Source organism: Aptenodytes patagonicus, chromosome 30 (genome assembly GCF_965638725.1).
Source record: "Aptenodytes patagonicus chromosome 30, bAptPat1.pri.cur, whole genome shotgun sequence".
Lineage (NCBI taxonomy): Eukaryota > Metazoa > Chordata > Aves > Sphenisciformes > Spheniscidae > Aptenodytes > Aptenodytes patagonicus.
In genome coordinates this window covers 295,943-313,279 of record NC_134978.1, presented here as the reverse complement: position 1 = coordinate 313,279, position 17,337 = coordinate 295,943, and the positions used below count along the sequence as shown (strand labels likewise).

General features: G+C 61.7%; 1 protein-coding gene across 1 annotated transcript; it reads left to right on the top strand.

The window, feature by feature from the left end:
- Nucleotides 1–1,432: 1,432 nt before the first annotated feature.
- Nucleotides 1,433–17,033, top strand: C3 (complement C3; the record flags this gene model as incomplete). Its single annotated transcript, XM_076360816.1, is given in 38 exon segments — nucleotides 1,433–1,503; nucleotides 2,314–2,506; nucleotides 2,912–3,071; nucleotides 3,320–3,390; nucleotides 3,471–3,565; nucleotides 3,647–3,729; nucleotides 3,814–3,904; nucleotides 4,295–4,397; nucleotides 4,609–4,729; nucleotides 5,105–5,220; nucleotides 5,504–5,650; nucleotides 6,501–6,713; nucleotides 6,810–7,004; nucleotides 7,417–7,578; nucleotides 7,656–7,785; nucleotides 8,018–8,089; nucleotides 8,403–8,603; nucleotides 8,893–9,004; nucleotides 9,340–9,425; nucleotides 9,773–9,912; nucleotides 9,994–10,206; nucleotides 10,515–10,581; nucleotides 11,015–11,101; nucleotides 11,198–11,401; nucleotides 11,690–11,765; nucleotides 11,843–12,002; nucleotides 12,185–12,280; nucleotides 12,420–12,570; nucleotides 12,689–12,852; nucleotides 13,403–13,561; nucleotides 14,087–14,237; nucleotides 14,346–14,397; nucleotides 14,629–14,716; nucleotides 15,175–15,264; nucleotides 15,802–15,907; nucleotides 16,226–16,315; nucleotides 16,535–16,621; nucleotides 16,950–17,033. Coding segments are annotated over 38 exon segments (4,687 nt in total), but the record flags the coding sequence as incomplete, so codon positions are not given.
- Nucleotides 17,034–17,337: the final 304 nt, after the last annotated feature.

The window sequence follows — 17,337 nt, the reverse complement described above, 5'->3', positions numbered from 1 at the left end:
ACGTCTGGGGAGGAGCCCGTGGCGATGGGGCCCCGCGGCGCAGCTGCTGGTGGTGGGAAGCGGCCGGCGTCCGTCTCCTTCCCACGGCTGCCGCCACGCCTGGAGAAGACCGGGTGCCGATGGGCTCCTTCCCCGTGGTGGACCTACGTCTGGGGAGGGTCCGGCAGCCTTGGGGACCACCCGGTGCGGGCAGCAGTGGCCGTGGGGCCCAGCCGGGCCTGGGGGTTCGCGGGGGTGCCGGAAGCCGGCAGTGCTGCGCCTGCGCCCCAGGGTGCCGTGGGGGCCAATGGGAACGTTGACGCGGTGCCCGGATGCCGGGGTCCTTCCCGCCCCGGCGCCTGCAGCTGGGGAGGAGCTGCCACCCCCCGGGGGGGGCCCCCCCTGTGGTCATGGTCTGCGGTGGTGGTGGTGGGAACGGGGGGGCCCATGGGGGGACCCAGGCATCTGGGACCCACGGGGGGACCCATGCGTCCGGGGCCTGCACCCACACCAAGGGTCCCATGAGGGACCCAGGTATCCGGGCATGGTGACCCAATGGGTCCCATGAGGGACCCAGGCATTTGGGACCTGTCGGGGGGTCTCAGGGGGGACCCAGGCATCCGGGTCCTGCCAAGGGTCCAGAAGGGGACCCAGGTGTCGGGGGTCCAGGGGGGACCCAGGCGTCCGGGTCCTGCCAAGGGTCCAGAAGGGGACCCAGGTGTCGAGGGTCCAGAAGGGGATCCAGGCGTCCGGGTCCAGGGGGGACCCAGGTGTCCGGGTCCTGCCAAGGGTCCAGAAGGGGACCCAGGTGTCGGGGGTCCAGGAGGGATCCCAGGGGTCCGGGTCCTGCCCACCCCACGACCCAGGAGGGTCGTAGGTGTCCCCTGGTGTCCCCCCATTCCCCATCACATCCCCCCCCTTTCCGGTGTCCCTCCCTGCCTCCCTCCCCGTGCGGTGTCACAACTCCCCGTGGCCCCCCGCCAGCCGCCTTCCCAGAAATGAGGAAGGACCCAGGCGTCCGGGCAATGCCTCCCCCACCCCTACGTGGGTGGGCCCAGGCGTCCCGTGGTTCCCAGCCCCCACCCAGGTCGACCCAAGGATCTGGGACCCCCCCTTCCACCCCCCCCCGCCCCCAACTCCCCCCCCAGTGGGTCCCAGACTCCCTTGGCATGGGTGGACCCAGGGGTCCGGAGTGGATCCAGGGGTCCGGGGCAGACCCTCTCCAACCCCCACCCAGGTGGACCCAGGTGTCCGGGGCCGCCCCCCCCCCCCCCCCCCTCATATATGGGTGGACCCAGGCGTCCGGGCCTTGTTGGCATGGGTGGACCCAGGCCTCTGGGGCGCCGATGTGGGTGGACCCAGGCATCCGGGCGCTGGTTACCCATTAACCAGTGGTGCCACCATAAAGGGACCCCCCGGATCCCCCGTCCCCGTCCCCCCCCCTGCTACAGCCATGGGGGCTCCGGCGCTGCCCCTCCTCCTCGGCCTCCTGCTGCTGCATGCGGCCCCCACCTATGCCCAAATGTGAGTCACGGGGAACCCCCACCCGTGGGACCCTCCCCCCCCCCCCCCCCGGATTCCCCATGCACCCATGGGACCTCACCCACCCATTGGACCCCCTCTTCTGGGACCCCCCCCACCTTGGGATCCACCTTGGGATCTCCCATGCACCCATGGAACCCCCCCAACCCATTGGACCCCCTCTTCTGGGATACCCCCACCCCACCCATGGGATCCCTGCACCCTGAGATCCCCTCACCCATGGGATCCCCACCCGTAGGACCCCCCCTGGCTGGGACCCCAATGGCTGGGACCCCCTCCCCAACCAAAACCCCCTGTCCCAGATGGAACCCCCATGGTAGACCCCCCCCCCCATGGCCAGGACCCCCCACCCTGAAGGAGACCCCCCATCTAGGACCACCTAAACCAGGACCCCCCTGTCTGGGATCCCCACCCCAACTGGGACCCCCCTGCCAGAGACCCCCAACCTACCCGGGACCCCCCTGACCACGACCCCCACCCCAGATGGGAGCCCCCTTTCCAGGACCCCCCCAGGGGTGGGTGCTGGAGGGCAATGGGGGGGATATTGGGGTGCAACGGGGGATTTGGGGTTGCTTCAGGCTCATGGGGCAGATTGGGGGGTCCCTGGGGTGCCATAGGGTCCCCAGGGTGCTGCGTGCCATGGGGTCCACAGAGTGCTGGGCGGGACAGATCAGGGGGCCCCTAGGGTGCTGTGGAGACAGACTTGGGGGGGGGGGGTTCTGGGTGCTGTGAGGCCCCCAGGGTGCTCTGGGAGACCCTGTGACAGCCCCCCATGATGGCTGGTGTCCCCAGGGTGACGATGGTGACACCGGCAGTACTGCGGCTGGAGACGGAGGAGCGGGTGGTCCTGGAGGCGCCGGGGTTGACCGCCCCCACCGAGGCCACTGTCCTGGTGCAGGACTTTCCCCGCAAGCGCCACGTGCTCTACCAGATCCGCGTGCCGCTGAGCCCCGCTGAGGGCATGTTGGCCAGCACCACCATCAAGGTATGTCACCATCCCCGTGTCACCTTCCTGCCGGTCACTGCCCCCTCCTGCCCCGGGGACAGTGGCCCATGTGGCGCAACCCTATACGAGATGGTGGAGAATCTCCATGGGACTGGTGGGACCTGGGGGAGGATGGTCACCACGGGGTCTTTGGGGATGGTCACTCTGAGGTCCTTGGGGACAGTCACCCCAGGTCCTTGGGGACAGTGACCCCCGGGTCCTTGGAGATGGTCACCCTGTGATTAGAGGATGGTCACCCCTGTGTCTTTGATGATGGTCACCCTGGAGTCCTTGGGGACTGTCACCCGGCATCCTCAGCCCCGTCCCTTGGGCATGGGTGCCATCTGGTGTCCCCTGCCCCATCCCTGTGGTGCAGGTGCCACCTGGTGTCCTCTGTCACCGCAGGTGTCGGCCAAGGCGCTGCCGCAGACAGTGGGGAAGCAGTTTGTCTCCGTGACGGCGCGGGTGGCCCAGGTGACCCTGGAGAAGGTGCTGCTGGTGTCACTCCAGAGTGGCCACATCTTTGTGCAGACCGACAAGCCCATCTACACCCCTGGCTCCACTGGTGTGTCCTTGGGGTGCTGGGTCTCACCATGGCATGTTGGGGAGCTGGTGGCACCTTGGGGTGTTGGGTCCCCTTCAGAGCACTTTGGGGTGCTGGTGTGACCTTCGGGTGCTGGGGTCCAGCACCCATTTGGGGATGTCCCCCTGGCATCTCCACTGGGACCCAGCACCCATTTTGGGGGTCTAGCACCCATTTCTGGATGTCCCCACACTATCCCTGCTCACCTTGTCCCCTGTGTCCCCTCCCAGTGCTCTGCCGCCTCTTTGCTCTGGGCCACCTCATGGAGCCAGCGCCCAAGACGGTGATCGTGGAGATCAAGGTGGGTGCCCGCTGGGGACACAGGGACATGGGGACACAGCCACCCATGCCACCATCCCCAACCACTCCATGTTCCTTCAGACACCTGATGATGTCATCATCAAGCAAGTACCTGTGTCCTCGCCAATGAAGACCGGCATCTTCTCCCTCAACCACAACCTGCCTGAGGTTGTCAGGTGGGTGCCACCTCCCAGGCTGGCCCGGGGACATCCGTAGCCCCGGGCTTGTCCCCTCACCCTGTCCTCATCCTTTTCCAGCATGGGGATATGGACGATAATGGCCAAATTCGAAGACTCGCCAGAACAGGTCTTCAGCACCCAATTTGAAGTCAAGGAGTATGGTAAGGTGGGGTGGGGGTCCCCAGACACCTGCGTCCCTTGTGCGTGTCCTGGATGCCTGGGTCCATTGGGTGTCCGCCCCACAGTGCTGCCAAGCTTTGAGGTGGTCCTGGAGCCGGAGGAGAAGTTCCTCTACATTGACCGGAAGGAGGATTTCCGAGTGTCCATCACGGCCAGGTGGGATGGGGACCCCAAAACTGCTCATTTTGGGGGTCAAGCCCCCATGGGCAATGGTGTGGGGTGACATTCCTGCCCTGCTCCTGCGCAAAGTCCCCAGGGATGAGGGGGTGGCACGGATGCAAGGTGACAGGTTTGAGGGTGATGGGGATGTGGGGAAATGGGATGATGGGGACAGGGGGTGAGGAGGACACAGGGTGATGGAGGTGGCAGGGCATGATGGGATGACAGGGGGACATGGGCATGTGGAGTGGCGGGGACAGGGTGATGAGGACATGGGGCGACGGGGTGACAGGGTTGCATGACAAGAGGATGTGGGGACATGGGGTGACAGTGATGTGGATGTGATGGGGACAGGGGTTGATGGGGACAGTGGTGGCTTGTCCACAGGTACCTGTACGGGAAGCGCCTGCAGGGGACAGCCTTTGTCCTCTTTGGCGTTATAGTGGATGATGAGAAGAAGGGCATCCCCCAGTCCCTGCGGCGCGTCCAGGTGACCCTGTCCTTGTCCCTGTCCCCGTCCCTTGTCCCTATTCCAGTTCTCTCTTGAGCTCTGTCCCTTGCTGAGCCCTGTCTCCCCCATCTTCATCCCTGTCCTCATCCCTGTCTCATACTGAGCTCTGCCATCCCCTCTCCCCATTCCCATCCCTGTCCCCATCCTGATCCCCATGGCTGTCCCCTGTCCCACTAACTCCATGCCACAGGTGACTGACGGGGATGGGGAAGCCGTGCTGCCCATGGCCATGCTGCGGCAGCGATTTGCCAACCCCCAGGAGCTGGTGGGACATTCACTCTACGTCTCCGTCACCGTACTCACCGAGTCAGGTGCGCAGGGGCATCACAGGGGACACAGGGGACTTGGGGGGATAGGGACAGCAGGGTCGTGTGAGGCTACGGGCCGCATGTCTCTGTCACAGTCTTCAAGAAGTTGAGTAGGTGGGGGAACATCTGGGGACATGCGGGGACATAGGGGGGATGGAGACAGCAGTGACACTTGGGGCTGGGGACGTGTGGGGTTGGGGACAGCAAAAGACGGGGAGACATGGGGTTGGGGACAGCAAGGACGAGGACGAGTGGGGTTGGGGACAGCGAGGATGGGGACAACTAGGGCCACCCAAGGTCAGACAGGGCTGTCCCTGGGGGGGACCGGGAGTCCTGTCGTGGCACCGGATGACATGGCCATTCCTGTGGCCACTGCAGGCAGTGACATGGTGGAGGCACAGCGCAGCGGCATCCGCATCGTGACGTCCCCATACACCATCCACTTCACCCGCACCCCCAAGTTCTTCAAGCCGGGGATGCCCTTCGATCTGATGGTAATGGCATCTGGGGACAGGGATGGGGACGGCGGTGGCATTGACCCAGGACCCCCACGGTACCAGGGTCCCCAGCATCGGGATGGGGATGGGGCAAGCCTGGCGGTTTGTGGGTGGAGGAGACTTGGGGACCAGGGTCTGTCCCCATGTCATATCACTGTGTCACCTGGAGAGGGCCTGGGGACCGTGGTCTGTCCTTGTGTCACCTGGATGGCACCATGTGACATGTCCCTCATGCCATGTCCCCATATAATGTCCTCATGTCACACCGCATCCCCTGCAGGTCTACGTCACTAACCCAGATGAGTCCCCGGCTCCGCGTGTCACCGTCAAGGCTGATGGCTTCCAGGGTCTCGTCTCCACCCAGCGTGATGGCACAGCCAAGCTGGTCCTCAACATGCCGGCCAACAGGGACACTGTCCCCATCACTGTGAGCGGGGATAGGTACCGGGGTGGCCTTGGAACTGGGGTGGCCAAGGTGGCTGGGGACAGGGGTGGTTGAAGTGACCTGGGGGTTGGGATTGCTGAGACAACCAACATGGCTGAGATGTCCAGGGTGACCAAAGATGATGGCCAGCATGGTCACCATTGACCAAGGGCCAGGACAGCAGGATCAGGGGACCAGGATGACCTAGACATCCCTGGTGGCCAAGGGTCAGGGCCACCCCGGTCACCATTGACCAAGGACCAGGATGGCCAAGGTCTGGGGGACCAGCATGGCTGAGATGTCTGTGGTGATCAAGATGTCCAGAGTGACCAAGGACCAGGGCTATCCCGGTCACTGTTGACCAAGGAGCAGGATGGCTGGTGTCAGGGGGACCATGGTGGCCAACACAATTGGGTTGACCAAGACATCTAGGGTTATCAAGGACCAGGATGGCCAGTGTCAAGGAGACTGGCGGAGATGTCCGTAGTGGCCAAGTTGTCCATGGTGGCCTGCAGCCAAGGTCAGCGTGGTTCACCAGTGACCAAGAACTGGGATGGCCAAGGTCAGGGGGACAGGAGTGGCCAAGATGTTCAGGGTAGCCAAGGGCCAGGAGGGCCAATGTCAGGGGGACCAAGGTGGTTGAGTCGACTAGAGTGGCCAAGACATCCAGGGTAGCAGAGATGATCAGGTTGACCAAAGAGATGATCACCATTGACCAAGGACCAGGGCAGCAGGGGTCAGGGAGACCAGGACAGCCAAAACCTCTACGGTGGCCAAGACCTCCATGCTGACCCCCGCCCAGGTCTACGCCTCTCCCTGTTGACCAAGTGCCGCTGTGTCCTCTGTGTTGCAGGTGCGGACGGACCAGCCGGGGCTGCCTGCCGACCGCCAGGCCTCACGGCAGATGACTGCCGAAGCTTACCGCAGCCAGGGTAGTTCCGGCAACTTCCTCCACCTGGCCGTGGGGGCCACTGAGCTGCAGACTGGTGACAACCTCGCCGTGAACTTCCACCTCAAGAGCAACAGCAACGCCGTCCGTGACTCCGTCCCGTACTTCACCTACCTGGTGAGCGCGCTTGGCCTCTGCCAACCAACTGCCCCCCATCTTGGGGACCTAGGTGTCCAGGTGCCCACCAACCCTGCCTTTCCTTGCCCGCTACAGATCATGAGCAAGGGACGCATCATCCGTGTGGGGCGACAGCGGCACGAGGCTGGCCAGAGCCTGGTCACCATGTCGCTGCCAGTGACGGCCGAGCTCATCCCCTCCTTCCGCATCGTAGCCTACTACTACGTGATGCCCGGCGAGATTGTCGCCGACTCCGTCTGGGTTGATGTCAAGGACACTTGCATGGGCACCGTGAGTGTGTCCACACTGTCCCAGTGGCTGGGGGGGGCGCTGGTGGCCATTGGCTGGGCCTTGGAGGTGGCTTGAGTGACGCTTGAGGTGGCCCTTGAGGGACTTGGAGGGCCCTTGGAAGGGCTTGGGTGGTCTTTGAAGGGCTTGGGTGGCCCATAATGGGGATTGGGTGTCACTTAGGTGGGATAGTCCATGAGGGGCTTGGGCATCTCGTGGGGGGCCTTGGGTGGCCCAGGTGGCCCATTGATGGTCCAGACGTTCCACGGTGGAGGACACAACCATCAGCTACCCCTGGAGGACTCCAACACCCTGTGGGGTTGGGGTACCTCCATGGGGCAGCTCCTGGGGGTGTGGTGAAGGTTTTTTTTGGGGCATCCCGTGGACATGACTCCCCCCTCCACGTCCCTGGCAGCTGGTAGTGAAGGGAGCGACGGAGGCTGACAACCGGGTGCACGAACCGGGGACACCCATGCGGCTGCACATTGAGGGTGACCACAATGCCCACGTGGGGTTGGTGGCTGTGGACAAAGGCGTCTTCGTCCTCAACAAGAAGAACAAGCTCACCCAGTCCAAGGTGGGTGGCCGGGTCCCCGTCCCCACTGTCCCCGGGTGGTGGCAGTGGCTGTCATGGCTGTCTCCTGTTGGTCGCAGGTTTGGGACACGGTGGAGAAGAGTGACATCGGCTGCACCCCGGGCAGTGGGAGGGACAACGTGGGTGTCTTTGCTGATGCTGGCCTCAGCCTGGTCACCAACGTGAACATCGCCACGCCACAGCGAGGGGGTAGGGGACATGCTGGGGACTGGGACAACCTGGGGTGGCACCTTGGGGATGGGGTAGATGACACCTTGGGGATGGGGATGTGGCACTTCAAGAATGGGGGAGTGTGACACCTCAGGGATGGGGGATGTGTCCCGTGACCTTTGGGATCTGACAACTGATGTCAAGGGGAGTGACACCTGGGTTGGGGGCTGTGACGCTGTGGGGTCCTAACCTGTGTCCTCTCTGTCCCCAGAGGTCCTGTGTCCCCAGCCTGCGAAACGCAAGCGCCGCTCCCTGCAGCTCATCGAGTACAAAGGCAGCAAAGGTAGGTGGCACTGGGAGTGTCCCATGTCCCCAAGAGCACTGGAATGTCCTGTGCCCCTAGGGACACCAGATTGTCCCACGTCCCTGAAGATGCCAAAGCATCCCAGGTCCCTGAGGGACACCAGAGCATCCCATGTCCCAGTCAATACCAGTGTCCCACGTCCCTGAGGGACGTCAGTGTCCCGTGTCCCATATCCCTGGTGATACCACAGCATCCCATATCCCAAAGGACACCAGAGTGTCCCATGTCCCTGATGGCCCTCAGGCCAGGGGCTCTGGGACTGGGTGCCAGTTGGGTGCCTTGGTGCTGGCAGCGGCTGAGTACACGGACAAGATGCTGCGCAAGTGTTGTGAGGACGGCATGAAGGAAAACCCCATGAGCCACAGCTGCGAGCATCGGACCAACTACATCCAGGACGGAGAAGCCTGCATCCGGGCTTTCCTCGACTGCTGCAACTACATCAAGGGCATCCACGACCAGAAGCAGCGCGAGCTCCACCTCGAGCTGGCTCGAAGCAAGTGCTGGGCAATGGTGGGGTAATGGCAGGCTTGGTGGTTGGGCGAAGCTTAAGTGAAGCTTAAGTGAGGCTTGGGTGAAGGTCAGATGAACCTCGGGCGTTGCTTGCGCTATCCTTGGGCGATGCTTGGATGACTTTTGGGCAATGCTTGGGGGGAAGTTGGGTGATGCCTAGACGATGCTTGGGCAAAACACGGGTGGTGCTTGGATGATGCTGGAGTGCTTCCGGCTCCACACAGGGGTTGGGCCCCTGAAGCTATGGTCAAGAAGGACGCTGCCATCCCCAGGTGAGGAGAACGAAGTCTTCCTGCCTGACGAGGACATCACCTCACGGACCCTCTTCCCGGAGAGCTGGCTGTGGCGGGTGGAGCCGCTGACAGAGCAGCCCAATGAGCTGGGGTGAGCCCTGTGCCCTTGTCCCACTACCCCTCCACCCCATGGCTCAACTTGGGGATCATTACCTCCTCCCTGTCCAGCTCTGGACACTGCCTTGCCCAGTCTGGAGACCGGCTGTGATCCTCCCCAAGTCCAGACAAGGGCCACCTTTGACCCCCTGGTGCTGCCTCAGGACCAGCTATGACACCTTGGTCCAACTCAGGGGCCATCTACAACCCCCTGGTCTAGTTTGGGGACCAGCTATGCCCCCCCCCAACTCCAGTTTGGTGGCTGGTTACACCTCCCTAGCTTGGCTTGGGGCCAGTTATGACCCCCTTGGTCGTTCTCATCCTCTCCAGAATCTCCACGAAGACTCTGCCTGTGTACCTGAAGGACTCCATCACCACGTGGGAGGTCCTGGCCGTCAGCCTCTCACAGACCAAGGGTACGTGGTGGAGTAGGAAGGTGTCCCTGGGGATCAAAGGAATCCCCCAAACCTTGGGGGTGGTCCCTGGGACTTGAAGGGTCCCCTAAAGCCTGGCGGGTTTCCTTGGGTTTTAAGGGATCTCCAAAATCTTAGAGGGGTGCATACCACTGGAGATATGCCCCAAACTTTGGGGAGATCCCCCAAAGCTTAGTGGCAGTCCTTGGGACTTGAGAGATCTCCTAAGCCTTGGGAGGACTCCATGGGACTTGGAGGATCTCCGAAAGCCTTGTGGATGTCACTGGGACATGAGGGGCCCAGCAAGCTCCTAAGTCTGAACCCCCATGTCCCTGGGGGCCACCCCACAGGGCTGTGCGTGGCTGACCCCTATGAGATCACGGTGATGAAGGAGTTCTTCATCGACCTGCGCCTGCCCTACTCCGTGGTGAGGAACGAGCAGGTGGAGATCCGTGCCATCCTCTACAACTACTGGACGCAGGAAATCACGGTTGGCAGGGGAACCATGCCCGGGCTTCTGGGGGGTCTGTAGCCACCTGAACCCCATGACCAACATCTCTGTGCCCTGCAGGTGCGTGTGGAGCTGATGTACAACCCAGCCCTGTGCAGCGCCTCCACCTCCAAGAGGCGCTACCAGCAGATCCTCCGCCTGAAAGCCCAGTCATCGTGGGCCGTGCCCTTCGTCATCGTGCCCTTGCAGCTGGGGCTGCATGACATCGAGGTGAAGGCAGCCGTCCGGGGCAAGCTCGTGTCTGACGGTGTCAAGAAGAAGCTCAAAGTTGTGGTGAGTGGCCATTGCTGCTCATGGCATCTCCACCACATGGTGCCACCTCCATCCCTGAGATGTCCCCAGCATGGTATCCCTGTGATATCCCTGTCTCCACTTTCATCCTGGTGGTGGTAGCCAGGGATGAAGGATCGTCCCCCCCCCCAGGATGCTCAGGTGTGGTCTCCTGGGGCTCTCTCAGTTTGTCCCATGACCTGGGGGTGCTGGTTTACACTGGGACACCTTTCCTGGACAACCCAGAGAGGTTGGGAAGGGGGGGACCCAAAACCAGCCTAACCTTTAGCACTGGACTTTCACCTCTGCAGCCTGAAGGGATGAGGTTGGAGAAGACTGTGACGATAGTTGAGCTGGACCCGAAGACGAAGGGAATCAGTGAGTGGCCCCAGCTGGTCTTGGGGATGTCTCAGCCCCACGGGGATGTCCCACTGAGGGAAGGGTCTGGGGCATCTCAGGAGACAAGGGAAGTCCCACTGTGGGTCTGGGACATCTTGGGGGATGAAGGATGTACCACCAAGGACTGGGGCATCTCGTGGGACGAGGGACATCCCCGTGTGGAGCTGGGGCATCTCAGGGAATGAGGGATGTCCTGCTGTGGGTCTGGGGCATCCCTGGGGACAAGGGACATCCTACTATGGAGCTGGGGCATCTCAAGGGAGAAAGGACATCCTGGTATGGCTCTGGAACATCCCGAGGGACAAGGGACATCCTGCTGCAGATGTGGGGCAGGGCTGGGTCACCTCAGGGTGGGGGGGGACATGAAGGATTTGGGGTCACCCATCTCCATCCTGGCCTCCCTGCCCCACAGATGGTGTACAGGAAGAGAAGGTGAGGGCAGCAAACCTCTCTGACATTGTCCCCAACACTGAGTCAGAGACCAAAGTCAGCATCCAAGGTGAGAGCAGGGGAAGGGACACACGTGGGGACGAGCTGGGGGGGGGGGGGGCGCGGGGACACTCCTGGCTTGACGTCTCCCCTTCTTCTGGTCCAGGCAACCCTGTGTCCATCATGGTGGAGAAAGCCATTGACGGGGACAAGCTGAAGCATCTCATCACGACGCCATCAGGATGCGGGGAGCAGAACATGATTGGGATGACGCCCACTGTCATTGCCACCTACTACCTGGACAGCACGTTGCAGTGGGAAAGCCTTGGTGTTGACCGCCGCACTGAGGCCATCAACTTGATTAAAAAGGGTAGGAGCATCCCCCAAAAGATGGGAGCATCCCTTGGTTGCCCCCCTCTTGGGGTGCAAAATGTCACCATCTTCCAAGGGTGCTGAAGAAACCTGCACCTTTGAAGAAGACATGGGTTGGGTGCTACCAGTTTGGGGATTTCTAGAGCTGCTGGTTTGCACTGGAGTGGGTTGGTAGCCTGAAGCTGGGCTGGGTGCTCCTTGCGTTGGCCAACGGCTGGAGGGCATTTGTGGCCTGAAGCCACCCCCGGGTGCTCCTTGTGTTGGCCAACCACCATCTCCTCACCAGGTTACACGCAACAACTTGCTTTCCGGAAACCTGACAGCTCCTATGCCGCCTTCAAGGACCGCCCATCAAGCACCTGGTGAGGGTCATGTTGCCACCACCACGTGGGTCTGGGTGACAGGGTTGGACATGACGCTAAGGTCCTCCTGTCCCCAGGTTGACAGCCTACGTGGCCAAAGTCTTTGCCATGGCCATCAAGCTGGTAGACATTGAGCCCGAGGTGGTTTGTGGTGCCGTGAAATGGCTCATCCTGGAGAAGCAGAAGCCAGACGGGATTTTCCAAGAAGATGCTCCTGTCATCCATAAGGAGATGGTGGTATGGGGGGATCCAAACCCTGTTCCTGCTGGTGGCCAAAGCCCTGTTGGCTTAAGGATGGGCTTTTGGAATGAGCTGTGGGGAAAGTACTATGTTGGGTGACAGGGACAAGTCTCGGGTGGAGAGAGCTTGCTGTGAAAAACCACGATCCTGAGGTTTTTTCCCTCCATTTTGTCACGCAGGGAGGCTACCAGGGTGCCGAGCCCGAGGTATCACTGACAGCCTTTGTCCTCATCGCGCTGCAGGAGGCCCGGGAGGTCTGCAAGGACCATGTCAACGTGAGTGGCCCAGTCCTCAACCCCACATGGGAGAGGGGGCACAACTGGCGCCTGTCACATAGGACAGCGCTTCAAGACGAGGTGCCCAACCCTTGTAGCAGCCACCTGAGAATCTAAACCTATCATCCTTTCTGCCCAGAGCTTGGACGGGAGCATCGCCAAAGCCTCCGAATACCTTGCCCGGAGGTACCAGTTGCTGGCCCGACCCTACACGGTGGCCCTGACCTCCTACGCCTTGGCTCTGACGGGGAAACTCAAAAGCGAGAAAGTTCTCATGAAGTTTTCCAAAGGTGACGTCTCACCAGGGGGGGAGAAAACTGGGCGAGGCGGGGGGGAAGCTAATTATGGGTTACCTGGTGGTGGGAGAAATCGTCCCTAGATGGTGCTGAGGGACCGATGTCACCCCAGAGGGCAAACGCTGGGAGGAACGCAACGCCCATACCTACAACATCGAGGGGACGTCCTACGCGTTGCTGGCCTTGCTGCAAATGGAGAAGCCGGAGATGACGCAGGTGGTGGCCCGCTGGCTTGCCCAGCAGAACTACTTCGGTGGTGGCTACGGATCCACTCAGGTGGGCTACAGACTCCCTTGGCACCCATGGGTGCTGTCCTGGCACCCACTGCCATGGGGAAGGAGGACAGGAAGATAGGGGTTGAGGGCTTTGTTGAGGGGTTGAGGGGTCACCTTGTGGCCCTGGGGACTTCAGGGACATGGCTTGTCTCATGAGGGACGCCTCTGGTCCCATGGGACCCCAAAGGCGTTGGGGGACCCCTCAGGGTTTGGGGGTCACCTCAGGGCCCTTGGGACCCCCAGGGACATGGCATGTCCTTGGGGAACACCCCTGGTCCCACGGGATCTCAAGGGCTTTGGAAAACCCAAAAGGCCTGTCCCTGGGGGACGCCCTAGCCCCTGGGGACACCTCCAGACCCTGGGGACCCTCAGGGACATGTCCTGTCCCTGGGAGACATCTCTGCTCCATAAGACACCCAAGGGTATGTTCCAGGTGATATCAGGTGGCCCCAGGACTTGGGGTCACCCTGGGCTCAGGGCCACCCAGGGGGCTGCTTTGGGGATGCTCCAGATGGTGTCCCCAAGCCCTGGTGACACAGGTTTCCCTGCAGGCCACCATCCTGGTATTCCAAGCGTTGGCCAAGTACCAGATTTCAACTCCGCGGCAGCTTGAGCTCAACCTCGACGTGTCGGTGCTGCTGCCGCGCCGTGCCAGTGCCGTCACCTACCGCATCGAGAACCGCAACGCCCTGGTGGCACGCTCTGCTGAGGTACCGGCACCCTTGTCACCGTTGTCACTGTCACCAGCAGGACCATGAGGATGCAGCACTGCTTGCCCTGCTGTTGCTGTCCATGGGATGTCCCTGTCCCCTCTGTGTCTCTTCATGTCCCAGGACAATCTTGTCCCCTCACTATGGCCTTGGGTGTCCCTGTCCCTTCCATGTCCCCTGCATGTCCTGTCCCCTCTGTGTCCTTCCAAGCCTTGGGATGTCCCTGCCATATCCCTTCATGTCCCAGGCTGATCTTGTCCCCTCCCTTGCTGTGACCTGGAATGTCCCTGTCCCCTTCATGTCCCTCCATGTCCTCTGATTTCCTTGTCCCCTCCATGTCCTTCAATGTCCCTGTCCCCTTTGTGTCATGCAATGTTGTTGTCCCTTCCATGTCCTGGGATGTCCCTGTCCCTTCTACACCCCCTCCATGTTCCCGCGTGCCTCCATGGCCTAGGATGCCCCATCCCTTCCATGTCCCTCCCAGGGGATGTCCCTGTCCCTCCCCAATGTCCTCTCTTCCCGCAGACCAAGTTGAATGAGGACTTCACGGTGAAAGCTGAGGGCACGGGCAAGGGGACGATGACAGTGGTGACCATCTACAATGCCAAGGTCCCCGACAAGGACAACAAGTGTGACAGTTTCGACCTGCGGTTGCACGTGGAGGATGTGAAGACAGGTGAGTCCCCCACATCCTCCCCATGTCCTCCATGTGTACCCTCCATGGAACCCCATATCCCCTTTGATGTCACCCATGTCCCCTCATTGTCCCCATGTCCCCCCACAGGCAAGGAACAGGACAACGTCTTCCGCTCCATCAAGATCACCATCTGCACCAGGTAGGACGGTCTGGGGACATCGGGGACATCAGGAACATTGGAGATAGGGAGGGGAATGGGGATACTGGGGACAGGGACATCAGGGAAAAGGATGGGGACGCTGGGGACAAACAGGGCTCAGCCCCACCTTGTCCCATAGGGATCCTTGGGAACAGGGACATCAGGGATGGGTATGCTGGGGACAATAGGGCAGTTGGGGACAGGTGGGTGGCCTCAGCCTTGTCCCCACAGGTTCCTGGACAATGTGGATGCCACCATGTCCATCCTCGATGTCTCCATGCTCACTGGCTTCTCGCCTGACTTCCAGGACCTGAAGAGGGTGAGTGCGGGGACATGGGGACACACGGGGGGACCTGGGGGAGACACAGGACCTTGCATATTTGTGCCATCGTGTCCCACCGTGTCCCCACATCTCCCTAACCCCCATGTGTGTCCTCCATGTCTTTGTGTCCCCACATCCCCATGTGTCCCTGTGTGTCACTGTGTCCCCATATTCCCCTGTGCCACTGCATCCCTGTGTCCCTGCCTTTCCCTCCATGGCCATGTGTCCCCGTGTCCCCTGGTGTCACTGTCCCTGTGTCCCCATGTTCCCCTGTGTCCCCACATCTCTGCAAGTCCCCTGCATCCTGCCATGGCCACGTGTCCCTGCATGTCCCATGTGGCCAGCATCACCGTGTCCCTATGTGTCCCTGTGCCCATACATCCCTGTGTGGTTGCGTGTCCCCACGTGTCCCTGCATGTCCTGCGTGCCCGGTGTCACCGTGTCCCTGTCCCCAGCTCACGGAGGGGGTGGACAGGTACATCTCCAAGTATGAGATCGACCAAGCACAGTTGGACCGCAGCAACCTCATCATCTACCTCGACAAGGTGGGGATACGGGGGACGTGGGGGGCATGGGGGACATGGGGACAGGGACAAGATGGGACAGGGATGGGGACATGATAGGACAGGGATGGGGAAAGGGACAAGATGGGACAGGGATGGGGACATGATAGGGCATGGATGGGGACAGGGTGGGGACAGGGACAAGGATGGGCATAGGACGGAGTTGGGGACATGGGCAGGGACAGGATGGGGACAGGGATGAGGATGAAGCTGGGGACACGGGTGGGGACAGGACTGGGACAGGGGTGGGATGGGGACACAGGTGGGGTTGGAGACATGGATAGGGACTGGAACAGGGACAGAGATGGGAATGAAGTTGGGGACATGGATGGGGACAGAGATGGGGACAGGAAAAGGGTCTCAGGGGTGGGGACAAGGACAGGGATGGGTCCAGGTCATGGATAGGGACAGCATGGGGACATGGCTGGGGACAGGGCCAGGCTGGGGATTGGGGCGCTGACTCTCAGCCTGGCTGACTGCCATCCCTGTGTCCCCGTGTCCCCGTGTCCCCGTCCCCAGATCTCGCACAAGGCCGAGGAGTGTTTCGCCTTCAAGGCCCACCAGCAATTCCGGGTGGGCTTGATCCAGCCCGCGGCTGTCACCGTCTACAGCTACTACAAGATTGGTGCGCCCCATGTCCCCTTGTGTCACCCTCAGGTCCCCTCCATCCCCACACTCTCCTCTGTGCCCCCTGCTTCCACAAAGTCCCCTCTGTGTCCTCCCTCTGTGTCCCCTCCTGTCCCTTTGTCCCACCATGTCCCTGCTGATCTTCTCCCCATGCCTGTGTCCCCATGTCCCCCCGTGTCCCCACGTCCCCTTGCATCCCCTGCTGAACTGCTCCCTCCACATGTCACCGCTCTGTCCCCATGTCTCCCGCTGGTCCTTTCCCCTTGTGTCCCCCCCTGCCTCGTGTCTCCCCCCTCATGTCCCCATGTCCCTGCAGATGACCGCTGCACCCGTTTCTACCATCCGGACAAGGACAGTGGGCAACTGAGCAAGATCTGCTACGGGGACGTATGCCGCTGCGCCGAAGGTGACATGGGGACACAGGGACATGGGGACGGACTGGGTCAATGCCCCTACCATGATGGGACACATCATGGCCATGATGGGACACGTCATTGACAAGATGGGATGTGTCATGACTGTGATGGAGTCATGTCCCTGCTATGGTGGAACATGTCCCTGCCATGATGGGACATGTCACTACCACAGTAGACCTTGTCATGGCACTGTCCCCATGTCCCCGCAGAAAACTGCTTCGTGCGGCACAAGGAAAATGTCCCGATCACCGTCAACCAACGCATTGAGCGCGCCTGCGAGCCGGGAGTTGACTACGGTGGGACATGGGGGACATGGGGGACATGGGGGACATGGGGTCATGGAAGGACAATGGGGGATATGGGGTCACGGGGGGAGTTGGGGCACACGGAGGGGACATAAAGGATATGGATGGGGACACGAAGGGCCATAGAAGAACATGAGGGGCACGGAGACACGGGAGCGGACGGGGGGAAATGGAGGGACAAGAAGGACAGGCGGGGATGTAGAGGGACGTGGGGAGGAAAGGGGAGGTGACGGAGGGCCCCCCACACGCTGAGGGGCCACCCTGGAGTGGGGGTGCTGTCTTAGGGGTGGGGGTGACACGGTGACATCCCCCTCCCCAGTGTACAGGGTGAAGCTGATGGCAATGGAGCAGTCGCCGTCCCATGACAACTACATCATGACCATCATCTCTGTCATCAAGATGGGTATGAGCACCCCAGGGGTGGGGGACAAGGCCACCCTGAGGGACATGGTGGGGGTCGCCTAGGGCTGGGGACAGCCAGGGGCAGGGACACCCAGGTGGGTTGGTGTCACTAGAGTGGCTTGGGGGCCCCTAGGTGGGTTGGTGTCACCCAAGGGTGCTGGGGACACCCGTTGGGAAGGGACACCCAGGTGGCTTGGTGTCACCCAAGGGTGCTGGGGACACCCATGAGGGCTGCTGTCCCCCAGGTGGGTGGAAACACCCAAGGATGCTGGGAAAGCTGGAGGGAACTGGCGTCACCCATGGCT